At 57.7% G+C, this 20,937-nt stretch overlaps 7 protein-coding genes and 1 non-coding gene across 8 annotated transcripts; 6 read left to right on the top strand and 2 right to left on the bottom strand.

Annotated features, from left to right (window-relative positions):
- Positions 1–228: 228 nt before the first annotated feature.
- On the top strand, positions 229–1,392 carry BXZ73DRAFT_93386 (uncharacterized protein; the record flags this gene model as incomplete). The annotated part of the gene is made up of 6 exons (XM_048026655.1): positions 229–367; positions 490–701; positions 788–940; positions 1,004–1,060; positions 1,083–1,142; positions 1,222–1,392. The coding sequence occupies 6 exons, from the start codon at positions 229–231 to the stop codon at positions 1,390–1,392; spliced, it is 792 nt and encodes a 263-aa protein (XP_047871407.1).
- A 319-nt stretch (positions 1,393–1,711) lies between these two features.
- BXZ73DRAFT_57018 (uncharacterized protein) lies at positions 1,712–3,251 on the top strand (the record flags this gene model as incomplete). The annotated part of the gene is made up of 4 exons (XM_048021538.1): positions 1,712–2,028; positions 2,094–2,725; positions 2,783–3,049; positions 3,103–3,251. The coding sequence occupies 4 exons, from the start codon at positions 1,712–1,714 to the stop codon at positions 3,249–3,251; spliced, it is 1,365 nt and encodes a 454-aa protein (XP_047871406.1).
- Positions 3,252–3,827: 576 nt separating this feature from the next.
- BXZ73DRAFT_57030 (tryptophanyl-tRNA synthetase) lies at positions 3,828–5,504 on the top strand (the record flags this gene model as incomplete). Its single annotated transcript, XM_048021541.1, has 5 exons — positions 3,828–4,249; positions 4,421–4,690; positions 4,755–5,193; positions 5,253–5,339; positions 5,397–5,504. 5 exons carry the CDS (start codon positions 3,828–3,830, stop codon positions 5,502–5,504), a joined length of 1,326 nt encoding a protein of 441 aa, XP_047871405.1.
- A 2,086-nt stretch (positions 5,505–7,590) lies between these two features.
- On the bottom strand, positions 7,591–11,330 carry BXZ73DRAFT_57031 (Glucanosyltransferase-domain-containing protein; the record flags this gene model as incomplete). Its single annotated transcript, XM_048021542.1, has 13 exons — positions 7,591–7,928; positions 8,015–8,616; positions 8,679–8,828; positions 8,904–9,122; positions 9,175–9,376; positions 9,436–9,554; positions 9,685–9,701; positions 10,286–10,541; positions 10,606–10,953; positions 11,020–11,045; positions 11,100–11,144; positions 11,201–11,234; positions 11,290–11,330. 13 exons carry the CDS (start codon positions 11,328–11,330, stop codon positions 7,591–7,593), a joined length of 2,397 nt encoding a protein of 798 aa, XP_047871404.1.
- Positions 9,902–9,984, top strand: BXZ73DRAFT_t207. Its single transcript has one exon. It is a non-coding gene; the product is annotated as a tRNA-Lys (tRNA).
- Positions 11,331–11,877: 547 nt separating the features above from the next.
- BXZ73DRAFT_93381 (uncharacterized protein) lies at positions 11,878–17,244 on the top strand (the record flags this gene model as incomplete). The annotated part of the gene is made up of 18 exons (XM_048026654.1): positions 11,878–11,953; positions 12,011–12,183; positions 12,236–12,371; positions 12,712–13,134; positions 13,185–13,214; positions 13,270–13,337; positions 13,387–13,500; positions 13,551–13,748; positions 13,800–14,739; positions 14,792–14,898; positions 14,952–15,455; positions 15,513–15,620; positions 15,671–15,831; positions 15,882–15,918; positions 16,055–16,247; positions 16,300–16,677; positions 16,731–16,921; positions 16,972–17,244. 18 exons carry the CDS (start codon positions 11,878–11,880, stop codon positions 17,242–17,244), a joined length of 4,110 nt encoding a protein of 1,369 aa, XP_047871403.1.
- A 223-nt stretch (positions 17,245–17,467) lies between these two features.
- On the bottom strand, positions 17,468–19,001 carry BXZ73DRAFT_107987 (Clavaminate synthase-like protein; the record flags this gene model as incomplete). Its single annotated transcript, XM_048017050.1, has 9 exons — positions 17,468–17,836; positions 17,903–18,090; positions 18,142–18,191; positions 18,249–18,306; positions 18,359–18,460; positions 18,518–18,539; positions 18,592–18,613; positions 18,664–18,829; positions 18,890–19,001. The coding sequence occupies 9 exons, from the start codon at positions 18,999–19,001 to the stop codon at positions 17,468–17,470; spliced, it is 1,089 nt and encodes a 362-aa protein (XP_047871402.1).
- A 550-nt stretch (positions 19,002–19,551) lies between these two features.
- BXZ73DRAFT_107986 (uncharacterized protein) lies at positions 19,552–20,674 on the top strand (the record flags this gene model as incomplete). Its single annotated transcript, XM_048017049.1, has 2 exons — positions 19,552–19,866; positions 19,991–20,674. 2 exons carry the CDS (start codon positions 19,552–19,554, stop codon positions 20,672–20,674), a joined length of 999 nt encoding a protein of 332 aa, XP_047871401.1.
- Between the last annotated feature and the right edge of the window lie 263 nt (positions 20,675–20,937).

The following is a 20,937-nucleotide window of genomic DNA, read 5'->3' as shown; positions in this document are numbered from 1 at the left end:
ATACATATGGTAATTTACGACTTGTCCATGGCTTTTTGATGACTGTATGAGCAACGAGCTTTTGTATCCTACCACGACTGCCCCCGAGTACCGCACGGGCCGTAAGACGTGCGCTACGCCACAGCGGAGTTTGAACAGGAGGCGTGACAACTCCGACCCGGACTTGGTGCGCGAAGTTCGCTCGCGTAACGGGAAATTTACCCATCACCTACCCCTACCCCGACCTCCATGAGCAGCATAGGCGTAAAGCGCGGTTCCGGCTCCGACGTCGAGAAGAACCCCCTGGGCGACGTGGAGCTCAGCGATGAGGACGCCGTCAAGCTCCAGACGGTCCAGAAGGACATCGCCCGCGTCGAGCTCGCGCTCGGTATGTGCCTTTCCCGCGTATCTCCCGCCCCCTCTCCCGCCACTGACCCGCTCGCGGGAGCCCCGGGATCCCCCTCCGCCTATGATACGCGACTGACACGTCTGGACGCGCTTTGTCTCCAGAGCGCCATGCGCAGAAGAAAATGGAGCCCGTGTACACGAGACGGCGCCCGATTGTGAAGGCCATTAACAAGTTCTGGCCCGTCGCGCTCCTCAACCACCCCATGGTCGCCATGCACATCCAGCACGCGTCGGACCAGGCGGCGCTGAGCTACCTGGAGGACCTCTGGCTGGTGCGCGACGCGGCCGAGTCGCGCTGCTTCACGCTCGAGTTCGTGAGTACATACTGTCATGATGGCTCGCCACCGCGCGCGCGCCGGACGCATTCGGCGCGAGAAGGTACGCTGACACCTACGTGTAGCACTTCAAGGAGAACCCGTACTTTTCGAACTCGGTACTCAAGAAGGAGTACAAGTTCATGCCGCCGCCGGTCGAGGCGGACGACAAGCCAGACGCGGACGGGATCACGGAGACAATGCTCGAGTTCACGTGGGAGCGCGACGTCGAGCCGCAGGTGAGCGCGCATCCGCGACGCGTCGTGGTGGAGATAGGAGGAACTGATGTTTGGCGGGGACAGGCCACAAAAATCGAGTGGAAGGACGACGAGCGAAACCTGACGAAGCTGCACGCGCGGGTGACGGGGACGGGGACGACAGCCTGCCATTGGAGGCGGGAGCTTCTTCAACTTCTTCGAGGTCTCGAGCGATCCGTTCGAGGTGCGTCCAGTTGCGCTCGCTTTTCTGGCGGGGGGAACGTTGTGGCTCGCGCTGACACACCCGGGGGTGGCCTGCGCAGCTGGGGGTGTCGATCGCGAACGACGTGTTCCCCGAGGCGATTGAGTACTTCCTCGGTCAGGCAGGCGGGGACGACAGCGACAGCGACGAGGAGTCGGACGACGACGAGGACGAGGATGAGGAGGAGATCGACCTCGAGAAGCCGCGGCCGAAAAAGCAGAAGAAGGCATAGAGCCTGCCGTGGATGCCGGCCGGCCGGCGCTGGGCACGGCCGGGGCCGGGGAGGGCCGGGGTCGGCGTACGGGCGGAGGGCGGCGGGGAAATGATGTACGAGCTATGTTTAGCGTAGCGAGCATTGGATGCTAAACTTGTCGACGCCATCCTGCCGGTGTCATCGTCTGGCGGGTGGCTTTGTGTTTGCGGCTGTTGTCTGTCTGCGAAGGCCAAAAGGAAGAGGGCAGCTCCCACTCGCCCTTATCCGTTCCGCCGTCGCCTCAACGGGACGCTTTTCTCTCCCTCGCCAGGTCTATACGCTCTTTACCGCCTCCGTCATGAAGCTCGCCGTCGTCCCTGCCCTTGCCCTCCCTGCCGCAGTCGCCGCCCACGCCGCGCGCGATGTGCACCTCCACGCCCGCCAAAGCGCTGCCACAGGCTCCTCCTCTGCTGGTTCTGTTACGACCCCCGCCGCGGGTGCCTTGACCACCCCCTCCCTGACGTTCACCCTCCTCTCCACGAACCCCACCGCCGTTCCCCTCACCGAGATCGCCTCTGGGGTGTCTTCGTTCGCGACCGTTGCCGCGACTACCACCTTCGCAGCGGGCACTACCCCCACCTTCCTGCCCAATGCTCCTGCGCTCCCTAATGGTGAGTTTGCGCTTCTACCATCGGCTATACGCTTCCCGCGAGGCGCGCGTTGATCTCGTCCCCACGCAGCCGCGGCGCTCGTCCCATCAAACTACCCACCCTTGGACAAACCCCGGACCCCACCTCAGACCAAGTGAAGGCGTGGATCCAGGAAGTCAACAATTCAGGTGTGACCATCCCTAGCTTCTCGCCTACCAACCCTGGTGGATGCGCGAACAACACCGCGGCCGCCGCGGATGCAAGCCGATGCTGGTGGACGTGCGGTGGCTGTGAAAACAACGATGTCTCTACGTGCCCCAACAAGTTGACATGGGGTTTGACATACGATGACGGCCCCGCTCTCCACACTGGCGACCTCCTCAATTACCTTGACAGCCAGAACCTCAAGGCTACGTTCTTCGTCGTCGGTTCGCGCGCGATCTCATACCCGTACCTCCTCCAAGAGGAGTTCATGGCCCAGCACCAGATTGCCGTTCACACCTGGAGTCACCCTCAGATGACCACGCTTACCAACGAGCAAGTCATTGCTGAGCTCGGCTGGTCGAAGAAGATCATTACGGACGTGACCGGCGTTACCCCGCGCTACTGGCGTCCTCCCTTTGGTGATGTTGACAACCGTGTGCGCGCGATCGCCAAGGCCTTGGGTCTCGAGACTTCGCTCTGGACCCGCATTAGCCCAACCGCCACGTTCGACACTGGAGGTGAGTATTCAGTTCACAAAGATGTGCCACCTTTTTCATGCGGAAGTTTTCGAATAGATTTCGACATTCCGGGCGGTCTTGTCACCGCCAACCAGGCACTCAACAACTGGGAGGGTATCATGGCCAACGCGACGACGATTAACACCGGTTTCATTGTCCTTGAGCACGATCTCTTCCAGCAGACCGTCGATCTTGCCACCGGCTACATCCTCCCCGACGCCCTTTCGCGCACGCCCAAGATCACAATCGAGCCGATCATCACCTGCCTTGGTCTTCCCATCCGGGATGCGTACATTGAGACCAACGACAATTCGTCGAACCCTGGTGAGTACCACATTCGTGCTCGCATCTCAGCTTTCTCAACGACACCTTTGCAGTTTCGTCTGGGTCGAATGCCCAGACAACCAAAGGCACGAACTCGTCCGGGAACTCAAACACGAGTGCGGCGGTCGGCGTGTCTGCGCCGGCATCGTTCATTGCGCTTGGTCTCGCTCTTCTCTCTAGCGTGGCGGCTTTCCTGCTCTAGAACAATCATGTAATGGACATTTAGCGATAGTTTCTTGTGGACTGGTTCAATACAGTATCTGCCTTGATCGGCGTCCTGGCTTTTTCGTACGCCCAAGGCGATTGAGAAGAGCGATTGGTGCGGAGTTTGGAAGTGGCGGGTAGTAAGCTTTTGGACTCTTGGGCCCCACGCGAATATTATTTCGGCATCGTCTTCACTCTCTGGAACATCATCGCGATGTTAGCGCTTCGCCTCGGGTAAGATGGTCGCACTGGTGCGAAGTCATGGCGGGCCGTTATAAGAAATCCCTACACTACTAGTGCTGTCACATTGTGCACCTCTACGATACTACTCACTCACACATAGCAAACGCATATTAGCATCATGTATCAGTTTCTGCCATTACATCAGTTCTGTTCTCTACCGTACCATGTGCGAGCCCGAGTCAAGATCACGCGAGATGACTAGATGCCCCGCGATCTACAATAGATAACGCTGGCGAGCGACGTGCAGCCACAGATACTTCGGCGTCCCTCCGAAGTTTCATCCGCCGAGTCAACGCACGGCGTCCTCATCTCTCTCCCTCCTCCCACCACCATGTCCGCCGAACAGGCCCCGTCGACCTCGACCGTCCCCCCGCACCCGGAGCAGGCCGCCAGTGGGGACGCCGCACCTGAGGTCAAGCCCATCGCCGCGCCGGAGCACGCGCAGATCGTCACGCCCTGGGATGTCCAGGGCTCCGTCACCGCCGACGGCAAGCAGGCCGCGATTGACTACGACAAGCTCGTGGACCAGTTCGGGACGCGGCGCATCGACGACGCGCTCCTCGCGCGCTTCGAGCGGCTCACTGGCCACAAGCCGCACATCTTCCTCCGCCGCGGCATGTTCTTCTCCCATCGCGACTTCGACAGGATCCTGGACCGGTACGAGCAGGGCAAGCCGTTCTTCCTCTACACCGGGCGGGGCCCGAGCTCGGACAGCATGCACCTGGGCCACATGATCCCCTTCATGTTCACCAAGTGAGTCCGCCACAGTCTCATGGTCGCGGAGCCCCGCGGAGGTCAGAGCGGGCGAGGGTGGGGTGCGCGGAGATGGCGCGGCCGCGTCCCTCGCCCCCTTGGACGCCTGCGCGGCGCTCGCGAACCGTGTGTGTGCATATGCAGGCGCCTGACGGCAGTGCGGGCGCGGAGGTGGCTGCAGGAGGTGTTCGACGTGCCGCTGGTGGTGCAGCTGACGGACGACGAGAAGTTCCTGTTCAAGCACGAGCTCAAGCCGGAGCAGACGTACGGGTTCGCGAAGAAGAACGCGCAGGACATCATCGCCGTCGGCTTCAAGCTCGAGCGGACGTTCATCTTCTCGGACTACGACTTTGTCGGCGGCGCGTTCTACCGCAACGTCACCAAGATCTCGCGCGCCATCACCATCAACCAGGCGAAGGCGACGTTCGGCTTCAACGACTCGTGAGTCCGCCTTGCTTTTCCCGCTCGAAGAGCCGGTCGCTAACCCGCGGTCGTGGGCACGCAGTGACAACGTCGGCAAGATCCACTTCGTCGCGATTCAAGCCGCGCCCTCGTTCTCGAACTCGTTCCCCCAGATCTTCGGCACCACGTCCGACATCCCGTGCCTCATCCCCGCGGCGATCGACCAGGACCCGTACTTCCGGCTGACGCGCGACGTCGCGACGAAGCTCAAGTACCCGAAGCCTACGCTCCTGCACGCCAAGTTCTTCCCCGCGCTCCAGGGCCCGCAGACGAAGATGAGCGCGTCGGACCCGAACTCGAGCATCTTCATGACGGACACCGCGTCCCAGATCAAGAACAAGATCACGAAGCACGGCTTCTCGGGCGGCCAGGAGTCGCTCGAGGAGCATCGCCGGCTCGGCGGGAACCCGGACGTCGACGTCGCGTACCAGTACCTCGGGTTCTTCATGGAGGACGACGAGGAGTGGAAGAAGTTGGGCGAGGTGCGTGCGCGCGCTGCAGCGTACACATGCGACGGGGCTGACGGCGATCGGGGGTCCAGGACTACCGGAAAGGAGAGCTGCTCACGGGCGAGCTCAAGGGCAAGTGCATCAAGGTCTTGCAGGACTTTGTCAAGGAGTTCCAGGAGGTGCGTGTTGTCTTCTACATGACCTACGGTCGCCCTTTGCTGACGATGCTGTCGCAGTCGAGGGCCAAGATCACGGAGGAGCAGATCAGGGCCTTCATGGACGGCAGCCGACAAATCATCCCCCACTTCGGCAGGAGTGCCGCGGCCGCGGCACCTGCAGCATGAAAAGCCACAGTCGCTGGGTATATGCACGCCGGATGCGGGCTGACGGGTTCGGGGAGAAGTACACCCAATTTGTTGTAGACCTAGACTGTATTTGGGGTGTAGGCTTGCAAATGTAGTCCTAAACTGCCACTTGACCGCGATGGTATGTGCACGTAAACCGGAGCGATGATCGTGCAAAAGTACGCACAACAGTGCGCAGATGAGATACACGAAAGCGAGTGGGTTAGGAATGAGACTGCATATGCGTTCAGGGTGACGTCGACGAGGTCGGTTTCCACTCTGGTCCGTCGTGCTTCCACGCGCCGTCCGGGATCAAGCGCTCAACGTTCAACGGCGCGGTGGCTGTGTCGTGGGTACGTCCCCTCTTCGTACTGTGCCGCCTGTGCCGAGCGTGTGCCGACGTCGTGCTCGATGCCCTCAAAGATGGGAAGCATCATTTCCGGCCCATTGAGTCAACTTTGCTCTCCGGCCGGTGAACGGCGGGTATGAACGATGCGCCAGGACGTATTGCGCGTGTGCGGAGATAGAGCGCTCCACCCGCACCACACGCATTCCAATCGTCCCGAGGGCTGCGCGCTCCGTCACGTAGTAGCCGCCATTCCGAATTTCGTTGAATTCGGAGGCACGTCACTGCTCACACGCCCGGACCGTCAAATGCGGTTATTTTGGGAACCAGTTACGCGCACGAGCGGCGCCCTCGCCGGCCGGCGTGCGGCGTTTCGTTCCTGTCGTCAAGCCGGTCGGCCTGCCGGGAGCGCTGCGGCCGGCCGGTCGGGGAGCGACGTAGACGCCGAAATGGCCGGGATCCGGGGGGGCTCCTCATTGAAATATTGAACCTGCCACCCGTTGTGGGGTACTGACGTGAGCTGGGGCTCGGTCGAGGGCTTGGCATGTTGCGCTGAATCCTGATGGCGACGTGGTGTACGGAAGCCGCGAGCCACCCAACTACAAGTGCTTGTGACGATAGACAATGCGGCGACTGCGGTCGGAACGCGTCCTGCTGGGATCCCGCACCCCACGACTCGGAGCATCTGACACCCATCTCGCGCTGATGATAATGATGAATTCATGCCAGAGCTGTAAGTATCTTCGTAGCGCTAGACACCCGTCTCGCGCGGCTGCCCCTGTCCAGAGTGCCACTCGGACCACGCATGTACGCCGCCGAGCAGGCGGTCTCGAAATAAAACGCGGGGTGAAGAGCACGGCAATCGTGACCAGAGAAAACTAGCAGCACTCTCCTCGGACAATCATCAAGCTCGTACTGGTGGTTATTTGCGGGACACCGCGTAAAGGCGCTCTAGTTGCCGTGTGCGGCGGGCATGAAGCGATACCTATTGCATATCTATAACAGCCGCGACACGTATATACTCGTAGAGCCCCATGGCCATGTCCTCCCCACGGCGCTCGGTCGACGTCTGAACGTCTAAGTTTAGCTGAGTCGTGTTCGGGCGAAGCCTGGTGCGCGTTCAGTATATGTACCTTGGCTGACGGCGTCCTGACCTATGTAAAACTTCGGCCCTGACGGCGGCCTGGGTCGCGAGCGGACCGCACATAGTTGGTGAGTTTGAACAATCTCTTATACTGATTAGCAAGAAAGGACGGTGAGCGGATCCGTAGGGAGTAGCAAAAGTAAATCCAGGGAAGACGGCGAACATTCCGGGTGAGAGAAAGAAGATGAAAGGAGCCCCGAGTCCTGCGAAGCGTACACGCGCAGACTCCGAAATAGGTCCCACGCACAGAGCTTCAAAACCTTGCACGACAAATGCATACCGGACGCCCGAGGACGAGGGTACTAAGGGTGATGATAGATATCCAGGGAATATGGTAAGAGGGTAAATAGGACAGAGCTCGCAATGTTTGTGACCCGTAGCCGCGTTCGACAGAGCACCGACCTCAGCATGCAGTCGTCGTAAGCACTATACGATGCGTAACAAGAGAACCAATCCCGCTCGAGAGTGCAAGGAGCATGCTAATCCTACACGAAAGTCCAAATGTCCACCGTGCATCTTCGCGCGGGCGTTGACCCTTGTTATGCTTTCCATCTCCAGGTGAACGCAGCAACGCGAGAGTCGCCGGAAGGCGACGCTCACGCGATGACGAGCGCGGAGCCGAGAACGCTGAAAGCGAAGGCGACCGCAACGCCGACAATGGCAGTCGACTGGGCACCAAGGAGCGAAGCGGCGCCGCTTTTACCGGGGGAACTGCCAGAGTCAGTCGCCTTGGAGCCGCCGGTGGTCGTCGTGGGTGCAGACGGCGTGAAGACGGCGGAGGGGCTGGCAAGGCAGGATGACGCAGCGGCGTTGGCGTCCTGGATGGAGGAGGGCGCCTTCGAGTTGACGGTCGCGTTTCCGCTGAAGTCACACGAGGTGGCGACGCGGTTCGTGATCTCGTAGAACTCGCTCATGACGAACGAGAGCTTAGTGCCTGTAAAACAATGACGCGGGGTGGGGGAGTAAGAGAAGAGTGACAAGCCGGCGCCAAGAAAAAGCGGTACACGGACCACGACTTACTAGGATCACAGAATGCGACACGGCCATAGGTGCCCAAGGTGCCATTGCCGGAGATGTCATTGCAGTTGCCGCCGTTCTGGCCGAGTTGGGAACATGTAAAGTCGAGGAGCGAACCGACGATAGCGGAAACGTTCGACGTTTGCGGCGTGAACAAGCAGCTGAGGACACTATCGAGACAACTGCAAGACGCGTCGTTGGGAGTGGGCGGAATGGTAATGGACGCCATCCAAGCATCGTTCGTAGCCGGACAGCTAGGGTACTGAGTTGCACCCGCGTCGCTCTGGGAGGGAACTGTCGGGAAGGAAACCTTGCCGTACTGAGAGACGAGGCGAGTGAAGTCATCACTGGTCGTGACCGTTGATCCATCGATAGTAACCATTCCGAACGAGCCGCCTCCACTGGTCGCGGGGAAGTAGCTGAACGCGAGGCCACCGGACCAAACGTTAGACATGGGCTGGCTGAAGATGGTCTCAACCTCGGTCCAGAGACGCGGAGGGTTCGACACACAGCCAAACTCGGAGAAATAGGCGGGAACGTTGTAACCAGCGAAATCTCCGTTCTTGCCGTTGTACACTGAGGGCGAGTCGTCACCGCAGAACTCACTAGGAAGGAGAAACGCTATAATTAGACGATTGCCGCGGGCGCACTGCGGAGTCGGACTCACTAGTTGTTCAGACCGAACAGGTCAATTGACGTGGAGCCAGAGTTGCCGTTCGAGGGGTCGCAAGCAAGGTATTCGGCGAGGGGAAGGACCCAGTTATCGGCGCCGTCGATGGCAGCGTATCCAACGAGTGCAGATGACTTGATTGAGTCGCTGTGAACGTAAACATTGTTGATACAACGAGTCAATCATTTGAGGGCTGTCATCACACGAGGAGTAAACACGCACAGGTAAGCCCTTGTGTCGCGAGCGGCAGCTTTGATGAACGGCGCAGCGCCAGTCCCTTCGCCAGGGTCCGTGATAATCTCGTTGCCGATGTTGTAAGCCAGAACGTTGTCATACTTGTTGAAGACGTTGATGGTGTTAATGTACTGGTTAAGGAGGTCCGTCGTCCATTCGGGCTGGAGCCGGTCGATCGAGCCTTCACCGGGCAAAGCAAGATCGATGCTAAAAGGATATGAGCAGGGGACAAGCAACAGATTCAGACACGGCGACGCACATCATGTAGATGCCAGCCGCGCTGAAGGCGGCCATACAGTCGTCGTGGTTGAGGGACGAATTGACGCTGTAAATGCGGACGGCATTGACAGTGAGTTGCTTCAAGAAGGGTATGTCACGGTTGCACGCGCTTGCGTCGGTGAGAGGGTCAATGAAGGTCGAGGGCTCCGAGAAGGGATTGTTGGGGTCGGTGGAGAGTACGCCTGGGAGACGCGGTGTATTGGAGGGCTGGGGAATATGCGGGAGTGTATGAAGAGCGCACCTTGCTCCTGGTATGCAATGCCCTTGACGAAAAACCTGCTGCCATCCTCGTTGTAAAGGTATCTTCCGTTGCGCGTAACTTTTGGGAGAGCGTGAACGCCGGTAGCGACGGCGAGGAGGCTGGCCGCAAAGGCGGCGAGGCGGGAAAAGCGGGAGGAAAGCATTAGCCCTCTTGGAGGGGAGAAGGGAGTGTAGGTGGGGGGCGAAAAGAACGGCTGGCGGGTGCGGGCACGGGGGTAGTAATAAAGACGGAGCGGCCGAGTCTGGCTCTGGTGGCGGTCGTCGATGGGGACAGGGATCGCGCCTGGGAGGCGTCCGAGGCCGACCCCGTGCCTGTCCAACGCCCTTCCAGCGCCCCAACGCCTCACACGCTTGGCCGTTTACCTCGGCGATGGCTGGGCACGGCCTGTCTTACCCGTCCCGTCTGCCTTTCTGGACATATTGTAACAAAAATAATCAGTAGGAACGCCCGCCTAGCTCAATCGGATAGAGCGTCAGACTCTTAAGGCGGGTGATCTGAAGGCTGCGAGTTCGACCCTCGCGGTGGGCTAGTGTTTTTGGGGTTACACGCCGTCGATATTTAGCAGTGGTGAGTTTTTGCATCTGCCAGGCATTCCCACCAATCGTGCAGAAATAGTAAGGAGGGCCACAAAAGTACAGAGATTTGGCTGCCAGAGCGTGTTCTATTCCTGTCGTAAAGCTATCGTAAAACGTCCGAGTAAAGGTGGCTCGGCATGTCGTGAACGAAGAGAGCACGGCATGCTCAGCATGTCTGGAGTTCTATCCACGATAGGTACAGCAACTGAACAATGCGGTGAGCTTTATGCACAGCCTGTTGTATTCCAAACGACTTGCCTGATCATGTAAGGAAGCGTGGATACAAGTACACTGGCCCAGGCGGCCCAGAGAAGGATGAGGGCGTTTCCGGTTTCGACAGTAATGCCTACGGAAGCAGGATTGCTGGCTTGACCCACGACGAACCCGTTGATGTCCTGGCCCTTCTTGATTATGACGGTCCAGATGGCCGCTCCGATGAGGAGCGTCACTACACTGATTAGAGCGAAGGCAGTAGAGAGAAGGAAGAGCAGTGTGTGCTTGAGAAGCCCTCTGTGGATGTACGTAGTTCCTCCTTAGCCACAGCCACCAGGATGGAAGGGAGTACAAAACGCACGTGAAGAACGTAAGTGCAGTCGCAATCGTGCCGATGAGGATGAGGTAATAGGCTCCATTGGTGAACGACCCGAGGTAGTCGGAATCGATGAACGTCCCTCGTGTGAGGAGAGATGTGGTGATCGACGAGTAGTTGGAGGGCATGTCCGCGAGAATCACGGTGAATGGCTCAAACCGGTTGCCCGCGGAAACGTTCGAACACAGGCCCGTGCCGCTCACGGAAGCGCACCAGCCGTACAATCCGAACCTGTACTCGTCTCGGAGGCCGAGGTGCCGTTCAAGGGGAATGGTGTCATTGGCGGCATAGAGGCCGAAGATGGGGTCACCGAGCGCGACAGCGAGGCCATCGCTTCACGTGGACGAGTTAGAGTGACAGAAGACAGGAGAGATCGGCAATGGAGACTCGAGTACTCACCCGTAACCGGACATGTTCACTTTCACCTGCGCATGGCGTCAACTGGATGCACGTCACGTCGAGGCGAATTCTCGAATCACCATGGATATGCCTCGCGGGACCTTCGCCGTGTTGATTTGACCAATCTAGACGTCGGGAGATCATTGGCGGCGTGATAAGACAATCAGGACGCGGTACTCACATGCACGAAAATTAACATCATTAGCGCGGCGAAGCTGCACGGCGTGTTGTTAGTCTAGACCCACAGTTGACTTCCGCTGCCGAACTTACGAGAGGAAGGACGCGGTACCGATGCATACTTCGCCGCGCATGGTGCTCGAGGAGAGGGGGGGTGAGGGGAGAGGATTAGGGTATCCAGGGCGGAGAGGGGAGAATGGCTCGGGGCAAGAGCCTCGAGGATGCCTGACGCGACTCGCGCGGCGCGCGCGCTGCCCTCGCGAAAGTCCAAGTCACGCCAGGTCACGCCTCGCCTGCCTGTCCCGGCCCGTCCCAGTGCCCACGCCTGCGCAACGCTATGGGCGTCTCCGACAAGGCCGGGATAGGGCGAGTGTGGCGAACTTGCGTGGTTTCCGTGTACGGTCTCTCCTCCTCTCCGATGGCTGTCTGAGTCCGCTTTGCTATACTGTGCTCCTCATTGTCCTTGACATCTCCGCACCGCCCCCCATCCCCCATGGAACCTTCGCGTCAAGCGACAGGATCTCCTGGACGCGCGTCCGCAGCGGCCGCCACTTCCAACATTACCCCTTCAACCTCAGAGGATACGGTGGACTCCAAGAGCAATGTGGTGAAGCGCGCTATGGACGCGACCGCGGAGAAACTTGCGGGGGCAAGTCCTTACTCTCACAGAGCCAGCCGAGCATGTCTCCAGGACAGAGCCATCGCCGCATGTTTAGTCTTACTCGGGGAAAGGGTAAAGATAAGCAGCTGGACGAAGGTATGTTTTATCATAATCTCTAAGTCTGTGCAACTATCCTCAAACAACCGTGGATAGGCGTGCAGCAGGCGTCTCAGTCGCAGCAGCTCCCTGTACCTCCTGCATCCCCTAGGAGGTCACGGCACTCTTCTGGCGGCCAGAAGGAGGAAGATTCACCGTTTATCACGCCTCAATCACCTTCTCTTTTACCTCTTCGTCCAGAGAATGTGCTATTCCGTGGATTCCGATCGGTCTGTATGCATTGTTATTGCACCGGAGCTATATTCATTATATGCGTTCCAGATGCACACTGGCACACAGACGTTCATCCAGGCATTGCAAGCGGTACCCTGGGCTGAAGACCAGGATAATGACGACGAATACATGAATCACAACATCACCCCAGGAGAGCCGGAGAGCGACGACGAGGACAAACCAAGTGAGCATTCTCCTACGTACCCGAAAATGGTGCAGTGCGTGGGACATGACCCTCCGCAACACTCTTTTGGTGGTTGAGATGGAAAAAGTAAAGTTTTGCCTTGCCGTGCATGGAGGGCGGAGCGTTTCTCCGCTCCAGTATCGGTCGTCAGGGCTCCAGTCCCCCAAAAGAATGGGATAACTTCATTTGCGTTTCTACATGGTACCGCACTCGACGCTTCGCGGCGACGCACAATACGCACCGCGGCAGCTTTGGAATGTGTTACCCATCATGTGTCACAAGCGGCGCTGCTACCCCCGACCCTGCAGATTATTGACCGGCTGATCAACGTGTTTGACAGTGAGCCGACTAACGTCGTCGATTCATGCTATCTACCGGCCTCTAGCACGCCTCAGGAAAGGAGAAAGCTCCTCGACTAATCGTACCGCCCGGAATCCGGACCTCCCCAGTGTCGCCGACGAGGACTTGACACAACCAGAACTTGCGCACCTCGATGATGACGCGGAAGGAGACTTTGAGCCCATGGAGGGTGGGGTCATCACTAACGCGAGCCATGCCGGCCGTCAGTCACCAGAGCCCATCCCTGATCTTGAGACCTCAATTCCTGGTATCCCCGGAATCTCTACAATCATCAAGAGAGGCAGGGACAGAGCGACAAGTCGAGCGGGAAGCATGGCCACGGTGCGCGTTAAGCGTCGCGTTCAGTTGGCTGAGAAGTTGCGCGAGGTTTTTGAGCTTTCCGAGATCGGCGAAGTCGTCGCAGGTAAGCTTTAGCTGTTCTTGTTGTCGCCGCATATGCTAACTTCGACATAGAAATGCCTTGTTGGCTACTCCGCTCTGTTCGTGAGTCGATCATTGGTTTTGCCGGCTTGTCGCCGAACCCTCATGATTTCCCCAGTGCTCCAAGGGTACATGTACCTCACAGACGCATACATCTGCTTCTTTGCCCACCTTCCGTCCAGAGAGGTCTGTATGGTTGCATCTAGTTTCCAGCATCTGACTGGTTGCGCCACAGGATCAAGTGTTGAAGTCAGGCATGCTGTTCAAGAAGGCTCAACGCACCAAGCGTTGGATCAGGCATTGGTTTGTTCTACGAAATGATGTGCTGTCGTGGTATCAATCGTCATCGGCAAGCCTCCATTATTGCATGCGTTTGAATCATTGCTCACCTTTTAATAGGATCCTTATTTCCCTCATGGAGTCGTTGACCTTCGGTATGCAATCAGCTGTGAACCCGTTGACGAGAAGGACATCCGCTTGAGGACAAATCAGAAGTCCATTCGATTGTCGGCCGACTCTGTTCCCAGTCGCGACGAATGGGTCAAGGCTATTAAGAGGGTCATGCTCAAGGCGCAGAATGCAGGCGACAGTATCAAGGTGAGCCATGATGTTCAACTCTTGTATATCAATGCTCAATTGTCATGTTAGATTGCCATCCCGTACACTACGGTCGTTGATGTCGACAGGTCCAATGCCATGGATTTTAGCGAAACCATCGAGATCAAAGTGCAGGACAAGCATACCGACCTTGCTCTTGATTCCTACTTCTTTGCATACTTTCAAGACCTCCCCCTTGCGCTGGAGCAGATCCGTGATGCTGTTCGCACTTATCGCGCTTTTGCGACTCCTACTCTATCCACTGTAGTAGATAGCACGGCAGGTCGCCCATCTCCTCTCGGAGACCGCTCACAAGCCACCGTCCCTCCATCTGAAGTCTCTCCCAAGTCCCCTGGGTTCCGCCTCACCAGCTTCCTGAAGCCACTCCAGGAGACCCTCCCTATGACACGCAATGCCACTGCTCCAGCATCCCGCGACGGTAACGACGACTTCACCCATATCATCAAGCGGACTGGAGGTTCATTCGTCCCCATCATTGCATCGCCTGAGCACAGCTCTCCTCCAGAAGGTGAGCTTCCAAGGCCACCTGAACCTTCCCAATCATCCACCTCGAATCTGACTCCGACCACACCCACCATTCACACCTATCCTCCTTCAACGACTTCCTCTGTCGCAGATGTCCGCGCCTCGGTTCCTGCGTCCGCTCCATCCAGTTCCACCTCTCTGTGGTCGTTGGGTTTACCTCCCATGCCCAACTGGCTCAAGGTCCCCCCGCGTCCGACCCTGTTTGGCTCTCCTTTGACGCCTACACGTCCTCGCATTGAGGACTCGGTTACCATGCCTGTTCATGTCACGGAAGTCGTATCCTCCAGCGCATCCTCTGGCAACCGTCAAACGGCGAGTGCTTCGACCAGCGGCGAGTTTGGGTACTACAGCGTCTTAGAGACTCCGGAGACGTCTGTGGATCAGGAAACGGCGGATAAGTTCAGAATGGCCTTCGCCTTTGATGACAAGGAGAACGTCCTAGGCAGTGAGTTGTGTTCTGCTCACCTATTCTGTCGGAAGTCTTATCAAGTTTTTAGTGTTCACTGGACATCTGTTCAGGCTTCTTCCTGTGTATGGCCGTCTCTACGTGTCGAACAACCACTTTTGCTTCAAGTCGAGTGGACCTCTGACTACGAAGACAAGGGTACAGATACCTGTTATTCTCGATACCACATCCACTGACCTTATATTATGTAGATGATCCTTCCTCTCAGGGATATTCTTTCGACAGAGAAGCACAACGCCTTCCGCTTTGGACATCATGGTCTGGTCATCATCGTGAAAGGTCATGAAGAACTGTTCTTTGAGTTCGCAGAGGAGGAGCGCCGGAATGCCTTCATCAGCGTGATCAACAAGCAGCTGGACGACGTTCGCCAGCGCACCAACACACTTGACCCTCGATCTTCCGTGGACGCTCGCCGAGAGACACTCATTCTGGAAGAATTCGGCCCTAGGGATCCTCTGTCGAACCTGAGCGAGTCCCAGGATGGCTCAGCGGAAGCAGCGCCGGCATACATGTTCACCTCTCAGTCGTCGACGTTCCTGTCCTTCAAGCCCGAGAAGTCGTTGCACTTCACCATGTTGACGATCGGGTCGCGAGGAGATGTGCAGCCGTATATCGCACTCGCAAAGGGACTGATGGCAGATGGCCATCATGTGCGAATCGCTACCCACGGAGAGTTCAAGGACTGGGTTGAGTCTGTGAGTAGCATTCCCTTACCCAGGTCTCCCAGAGTATGTGTTCTGACGTATTCCCAGCACGGCATCGAGTTCGGCTACGTTGGCGGCGATCCCGCGGAGCTGATGAGGATTTGTGTTGAGAACGGAACTTTCACAGTCGCTTTCCTCAAAGAGGGCATGCAAAAGGTGCGGCGTTCAGTCGTCCCACGTTGACCACGTTTTTATGAGTTATCCAGTTCCGCGGATGGATAGACGATCTCCTCAAGACGTCTTGGGAGGCCTGCAAGGGCACAGATGTATTGATCGAAAGCCCTAGTGCGATGGCTGGTTATCATATTGCGGAGGCATTGAAGATACCCTACTTCCGCGCCTTTACCATGACCTGGTCGCGGACAAGGTGGGCTCTCTCCCATGATATGCTGTACCATTAAACTGACCGATTGGCAGAGCATACCCCCACGCCTTCGCGGTGCCCGAGCACAAGGTACGTTTGAGGTACACCAATAGTATGTGGATGTATCTAAAAACTGCTCTGCAGATGGGTGGTAACTACAACTACATGGTTAGTTGCAAAGGTTCGTGGATCATCCGGATCGTCGGCTCATAGTATATGTTTTCAGACCTACGTCCTATTCGACCAAGTATTCTGGCGCGGCACCGCTGGTCAGATCAATCGTTGGCGCAGGAACACGCTCGGTCTCCACGGCACGAATCTAGACAAGATGGAGCCTCACAAGATTCCTTTCCTCTATAACTTCAGCCCCACTATTGTTCCACCGCCACTAGACTGGCCAGAGTGGATTCGCATCACAGGTGAGCCATATTGATGATAATTGGAAGATCTGCCGACTCACCGTTTCTGAAGGCTACTGGTTCCTTGACGCGGCTGATGTGAGCGCGAAGAAGTGGGAGCCTCCACAAGACTTGCTCGATTTCATGACGGACGCTCGCAAGAACAAGAAGAAGGTCGTTTACATTGGCTTCGGCAGTATCGTTGTGCCCGATCCAAAGGCCATGACGCGCTGTGTCATCGATGCCATCGTGCAGAGTGGTGTGTACGCCATTCTGTCCAAGGGGTGGTCAGACCGTCTCGTCAAGAATCAGCCTGAAAACACCGAGCCGGAAGAGCCGCTGCCGAAGCAGATCTACCCCATCTCGTCTATTCCTCATGACTGGCTCTTCGAGCAGATCGATGCTACGTGCCACCATGGAGGAGCAGGCACTACTGGGGCTAGTCTGCGAGGTATGCACATAAATCGGTGGTTGGCTGTCCTTGGTTCACTGATTATTTTGCAGCCGGCATCCCCACAATCATCCGGCCCTTTTTTGGCGACCAATTCTTCTGGGCTGATCGTGTGGAGGCATTGGGAATCGGTGCTGCTTTGCGCAAGCTTACGGTTGAAACCCTGGCGGACGCGCTCCTCGAGGCGACGACCAACGACAAGATGATCGAGCGTGCCAAGGCAGTCGGCCAACAGATTCGAGCAGTACGTCCCTCATCTTTCAGACATCGACATACTTCCTCACACCTCTACAGGAGAACGGTGTTACCAACGCCGTCGAGATGATCTACCGCGATCTTGAGTATGCTCGTACGCTCATCAAGGGCGCCGCCCAACGCGAGGTCACCCATGACGAGTTCTTCGACGCCGAACATGCCACTATCCGCGACTACGCGTTCACCTCCACGTCCCCGGAACACCCCAGCCCTAGCTGGGGAGCTACCAGCGATTGGAGTGTCATATCTGACTCGGACGAGCCCCTTCAAGATGCCCCTTCTGCTGCTGCTGCTACTACTCCTGCAAAGTGATCCACTTACGACCATAGAGACCTGCACTCATGCCACATAATGACTAATATCCGCCTTCCTTTGTGCAAACCTAATGTCGCATATACTTGTGCTGTTTACTGTGCTATAGATCTCCTCTCCACCATGTATACTCGTCATACCACCCACTGTTCCACGAGCTACGCCTCCATCTCGTTGTTGATACACTTTGTGTCCCAAAATTCCTGAGTGTTCCTTCCGCCCCTCACATCGTCGCCGCGCCGCCCTCAGAGTAGTGCTCGTCGAAGATGCGCTTGCTGAACTGCCCAAAGTCCTCCGTCGCGGACAGCCGCTGGTCGACGTTCGGCTGCATGAAGAGCGCGAACGTCTCGCGCGACACGTTCCCCGCGCCCGTGCCCGGCACCGCGCCGACGCGCACACAGTGCGGCGTCGCGCGCAGCCGCCCCGCGGTCGCGAGCTCGAGCGCCTCCCCTGTCTGGAACGCGAGGCAGTCGGCGGGGATGGAGACCTTGGTGAGCGCGCCGCCGCGCGTGCGGATATACAGGCCCGAGGCGGGCGAAGGCGCCGTGACCGCCGTGGGCTCGCCGGTGGGCTCGCGATGGAGGTACATCGCCTGGGTGATACACGGTTTGGGATGAGCGAGGGAAGGAGGTCAAGCGGCTTGAGGCTCAGGACGCACCGAGCAGAGGCCGGTGAGAAGCGAGTGGTCGAGGTGGAAGCCGCACCAGCTGTCGATGGCTTCGTCTTCTGCGGGGACGGGGTTATCTGGGGACGGAGGGAAGTAGTGGAGCAGGCGGGCTTTGGAGGTTTGCGAGTCCTTGATCAGGTCGGCGAGAGATAGGGACGAGTCGGAGAAGTACGCGGAAGCTGGGAATCTGTGGTTAGCACTGAGATTTCATGGGAGCGGCGCTCTCTTACTGAAAGGTTGGCAGGCCGTTGCAAGCTGGCACCCCACGCCAAAGACGAAGCTGACACAGAAGATTTAGCGGGTGCCGCCAAGCTGTACTGAAAGTACTAGGTCTCACCCCCCCAGATCTTTGAATACCTGCTCGAAATCGCTGACTTCAGGAGTCTGAGATGGCCCTCAAATAAACGATCAGCCAGGTGTACTTTGAATACATACGGAGAGATTTACATATGTTCTTTCCGTAGTACTCTGGGTAAGCCTTGCGCAGAGCATCAGACACAGCAGGCTCGTCAAGTACGGGGTTGGCGTAGTAAGAGCCCTTCAATATATCTTGAGAGAATCCTAATCAATCTCGAGCAAAATGCAGACAATGTGTCGAGTTCTTACCTGGCTTTCCGTTCATAATTTCCTGTGAAACTGTATTCAGTTTCTGGACACAGTAGAGGCCACAACTCAACTACCTTGCCATGGGACCAACCAAAGCTATGATACACGATCAGTGAGATACGGCATAACCGAGGATCGGTACGAACCTGTATCTGCTCGACGCATCGGCGTACTTCTCCCGTTCGCTTTCGGGAAGCGTCGCAAATTTGTACGCGAGCTTGAGAAGCCTCTCGCGAGCAGGGGCATACGTCGCGGGTAGGTCGCGCACAACGATGATGCCCAGGCTGTCCGGGTTGGAGCCGAACGCCTTTTCTGCCATGGCGACGTGAGTGAGTGGTGTGGAGATGGCCATACAACAGAGTGGCCACGTACCGATGGAAGGAGTCAATGAGTGCGGCGCATCGCGCAAGGTGTTGTACGAGACCGACACGGCGCCTTCGGCGGTGAGCGTGATGCCGGGCGAGTTTGAAGCAACGGTGTTCATCGTCCTTCGGAGTGCAGTCCGTGCGAGAGAGAACATAGATCGAGTCGTGCGACAAACCTTGCAGTCGATTGAAGCGGTGCAAGAAAAGTCGGGAGGCGCCGCGCATTGACCTGGTCAAACACCGCATCGTGCCTGACCTTCAACGATCGCTGGCAGCTCGATGACTCGGCGCGGCCACCAGTGTCTGACAATCCTTGCCCCCTATCCACACCATACCTGCAGAGATCCTCGCCATCGTCTTCCAAGACGCCGCAATATGGCCACCCCAAGAGGACTTAGGCAGTCCTGTCCCATACTGCCACCCGCTTACCTGCCTGCGGTTGTGCGCAGTGTGCCACCGATGGCGCATCGTTGCCCTCAGTACGACGTCGCTGTGGTCAGCCATCGACTGGAGCTGCCGCAATAGTGCAGTAAAAGAAATGTTCTTGAATCGTTCTCAAACTGCACCACTTGTCATTACGGAGAAGGCCGCATCGATCCATCAGTGTCAGAACATGCTCAACGCATTCGCCATCTGGCCATCAAGGAAACGAGAGGCCCCGACCCGAACATGAAGGCCTTGGATCTCGATCTTCCCAATCTCGAGGAAACCACCGTCGTCGGAAACGTTGCAAGGCTCCATAGGTTTCCGCGCAGAGTTGGAGGCAGCGACATGTTCCCTAGCCCTCCTCAAAACCTTCGCAAGCTCGTGGTGCGCTTCGCTTCGTTCTTTCCTATGCTTCCAGACTACGGATCCATCACACACCTCTCCCTATCGGTCATGCGCAAAGTTTGGAAGCCTCACTTCTTCCACCTTCTCAGGACCTGCGGCCCCACACTGAGGAGCTTAACACTCCATCACTTCTCTATAGACCACTCCAAACGGGTCGGCCGACACGTTGTGCAACTCCCCTGCCTCCAGCGGCTCTTCGTTGATGGTTACACACTTTACACCTCCCCCTCGATTGCCTCCATTTCCCCTCATCGGCAGCCGTGCACATCACCGATAGAAGCATTTATTCCAGATTCCTCCCCCCACGTACACCCCACACTGGACGACACTCGAGCTAGACTTCAGCCCCTCAAAGGTCACCGTCGTCCTCGCTGGGGCCCCGGAGGCTCACGCGCAGCTCTCCCTCCGGTACACTCCCTGTCCCACCGATTGGTCTGGGGGTTCCTGGGGCGTCCTATGGGGGCTCCAGAACTTCATCCCCTGGAAACAGCTCGTCGCGGTCACTCTGCGCGCCGGCGCGCGCGTCCACACGGCGGTGACGTTCGTCGCGAACGGCCTGGCTGGAGCGCGGGGCGGCAAGATGGCCTCGCTGCGCATCATCACGAAGCGCCCCGGGAAGAGGCCAGAGCTCATGGAGGCCGCGGTGAAGGCTCTGGGGGAGGTCATCGGCGGAGACCCGCAGGAGAGCGAGGAGGTTGCCCGCGCGCCGTTGGGTTTGACCTCGCTGGAGCTCTGGGTGACGAAGAGGGTGTTTCTGGAGCAGTTGCAGCTTCGAGGGAGGGTGCCGGGCTTGGAGAGGATCGTCCTTCATTGCCCGAGGACGACGGAGGCCTGGGTTGAGCAGATGCGTGGGCAGCTTCCACAGTTGGAGGTGCATGTGCTGAAGGGTCATGTGCTGTTGGAAGTCAACCTACCGGCGCTGGACAAGGCGATGCGGGGCGACACCGGTGTTTTTGTGTAGGAAATGTGAGCACTTGAAAGAGTTTGTGAGTGAGGCGGAATGTGACTACCGGAAGCGTCCGCCGCGCCCGGGCCTACCATCTCTAGACGAGGAATCCAGAACGACAATGACGGCAATGTTTTACACAATGGGCGACTTAAACGTACACATCTGTCTAGAAATAACTTATCCGGACTCGTAACTGTCCCAAATATCTAAGCCACCACTCAAACAACGTACAGCTCGAGGTATCCACCACCGTGGCGCTCGTCCGGGCTGAGCCG

The sequence above is a fragment of the Epithele typhae genome (assembly GCF_022376455.1).
Source record: "Epithele typhae strain CBS 203.58 chromosome Unknown BXZ73scaffold_135, whole genome shotgun sequence".
NCBI classification, from domain to species: domain Eukaryota; kingdom Fungi; phylum Basidiomycota; class Agaricomycetes; order Polyporales; family Epitheliaceae; genus Epithele; species Epithele typhae.
The sequence above is the reverse complement of the archived record's forward strand: the minus strand, read 5'-3'. Positions and strand labels throughout refer to the sequence as shown.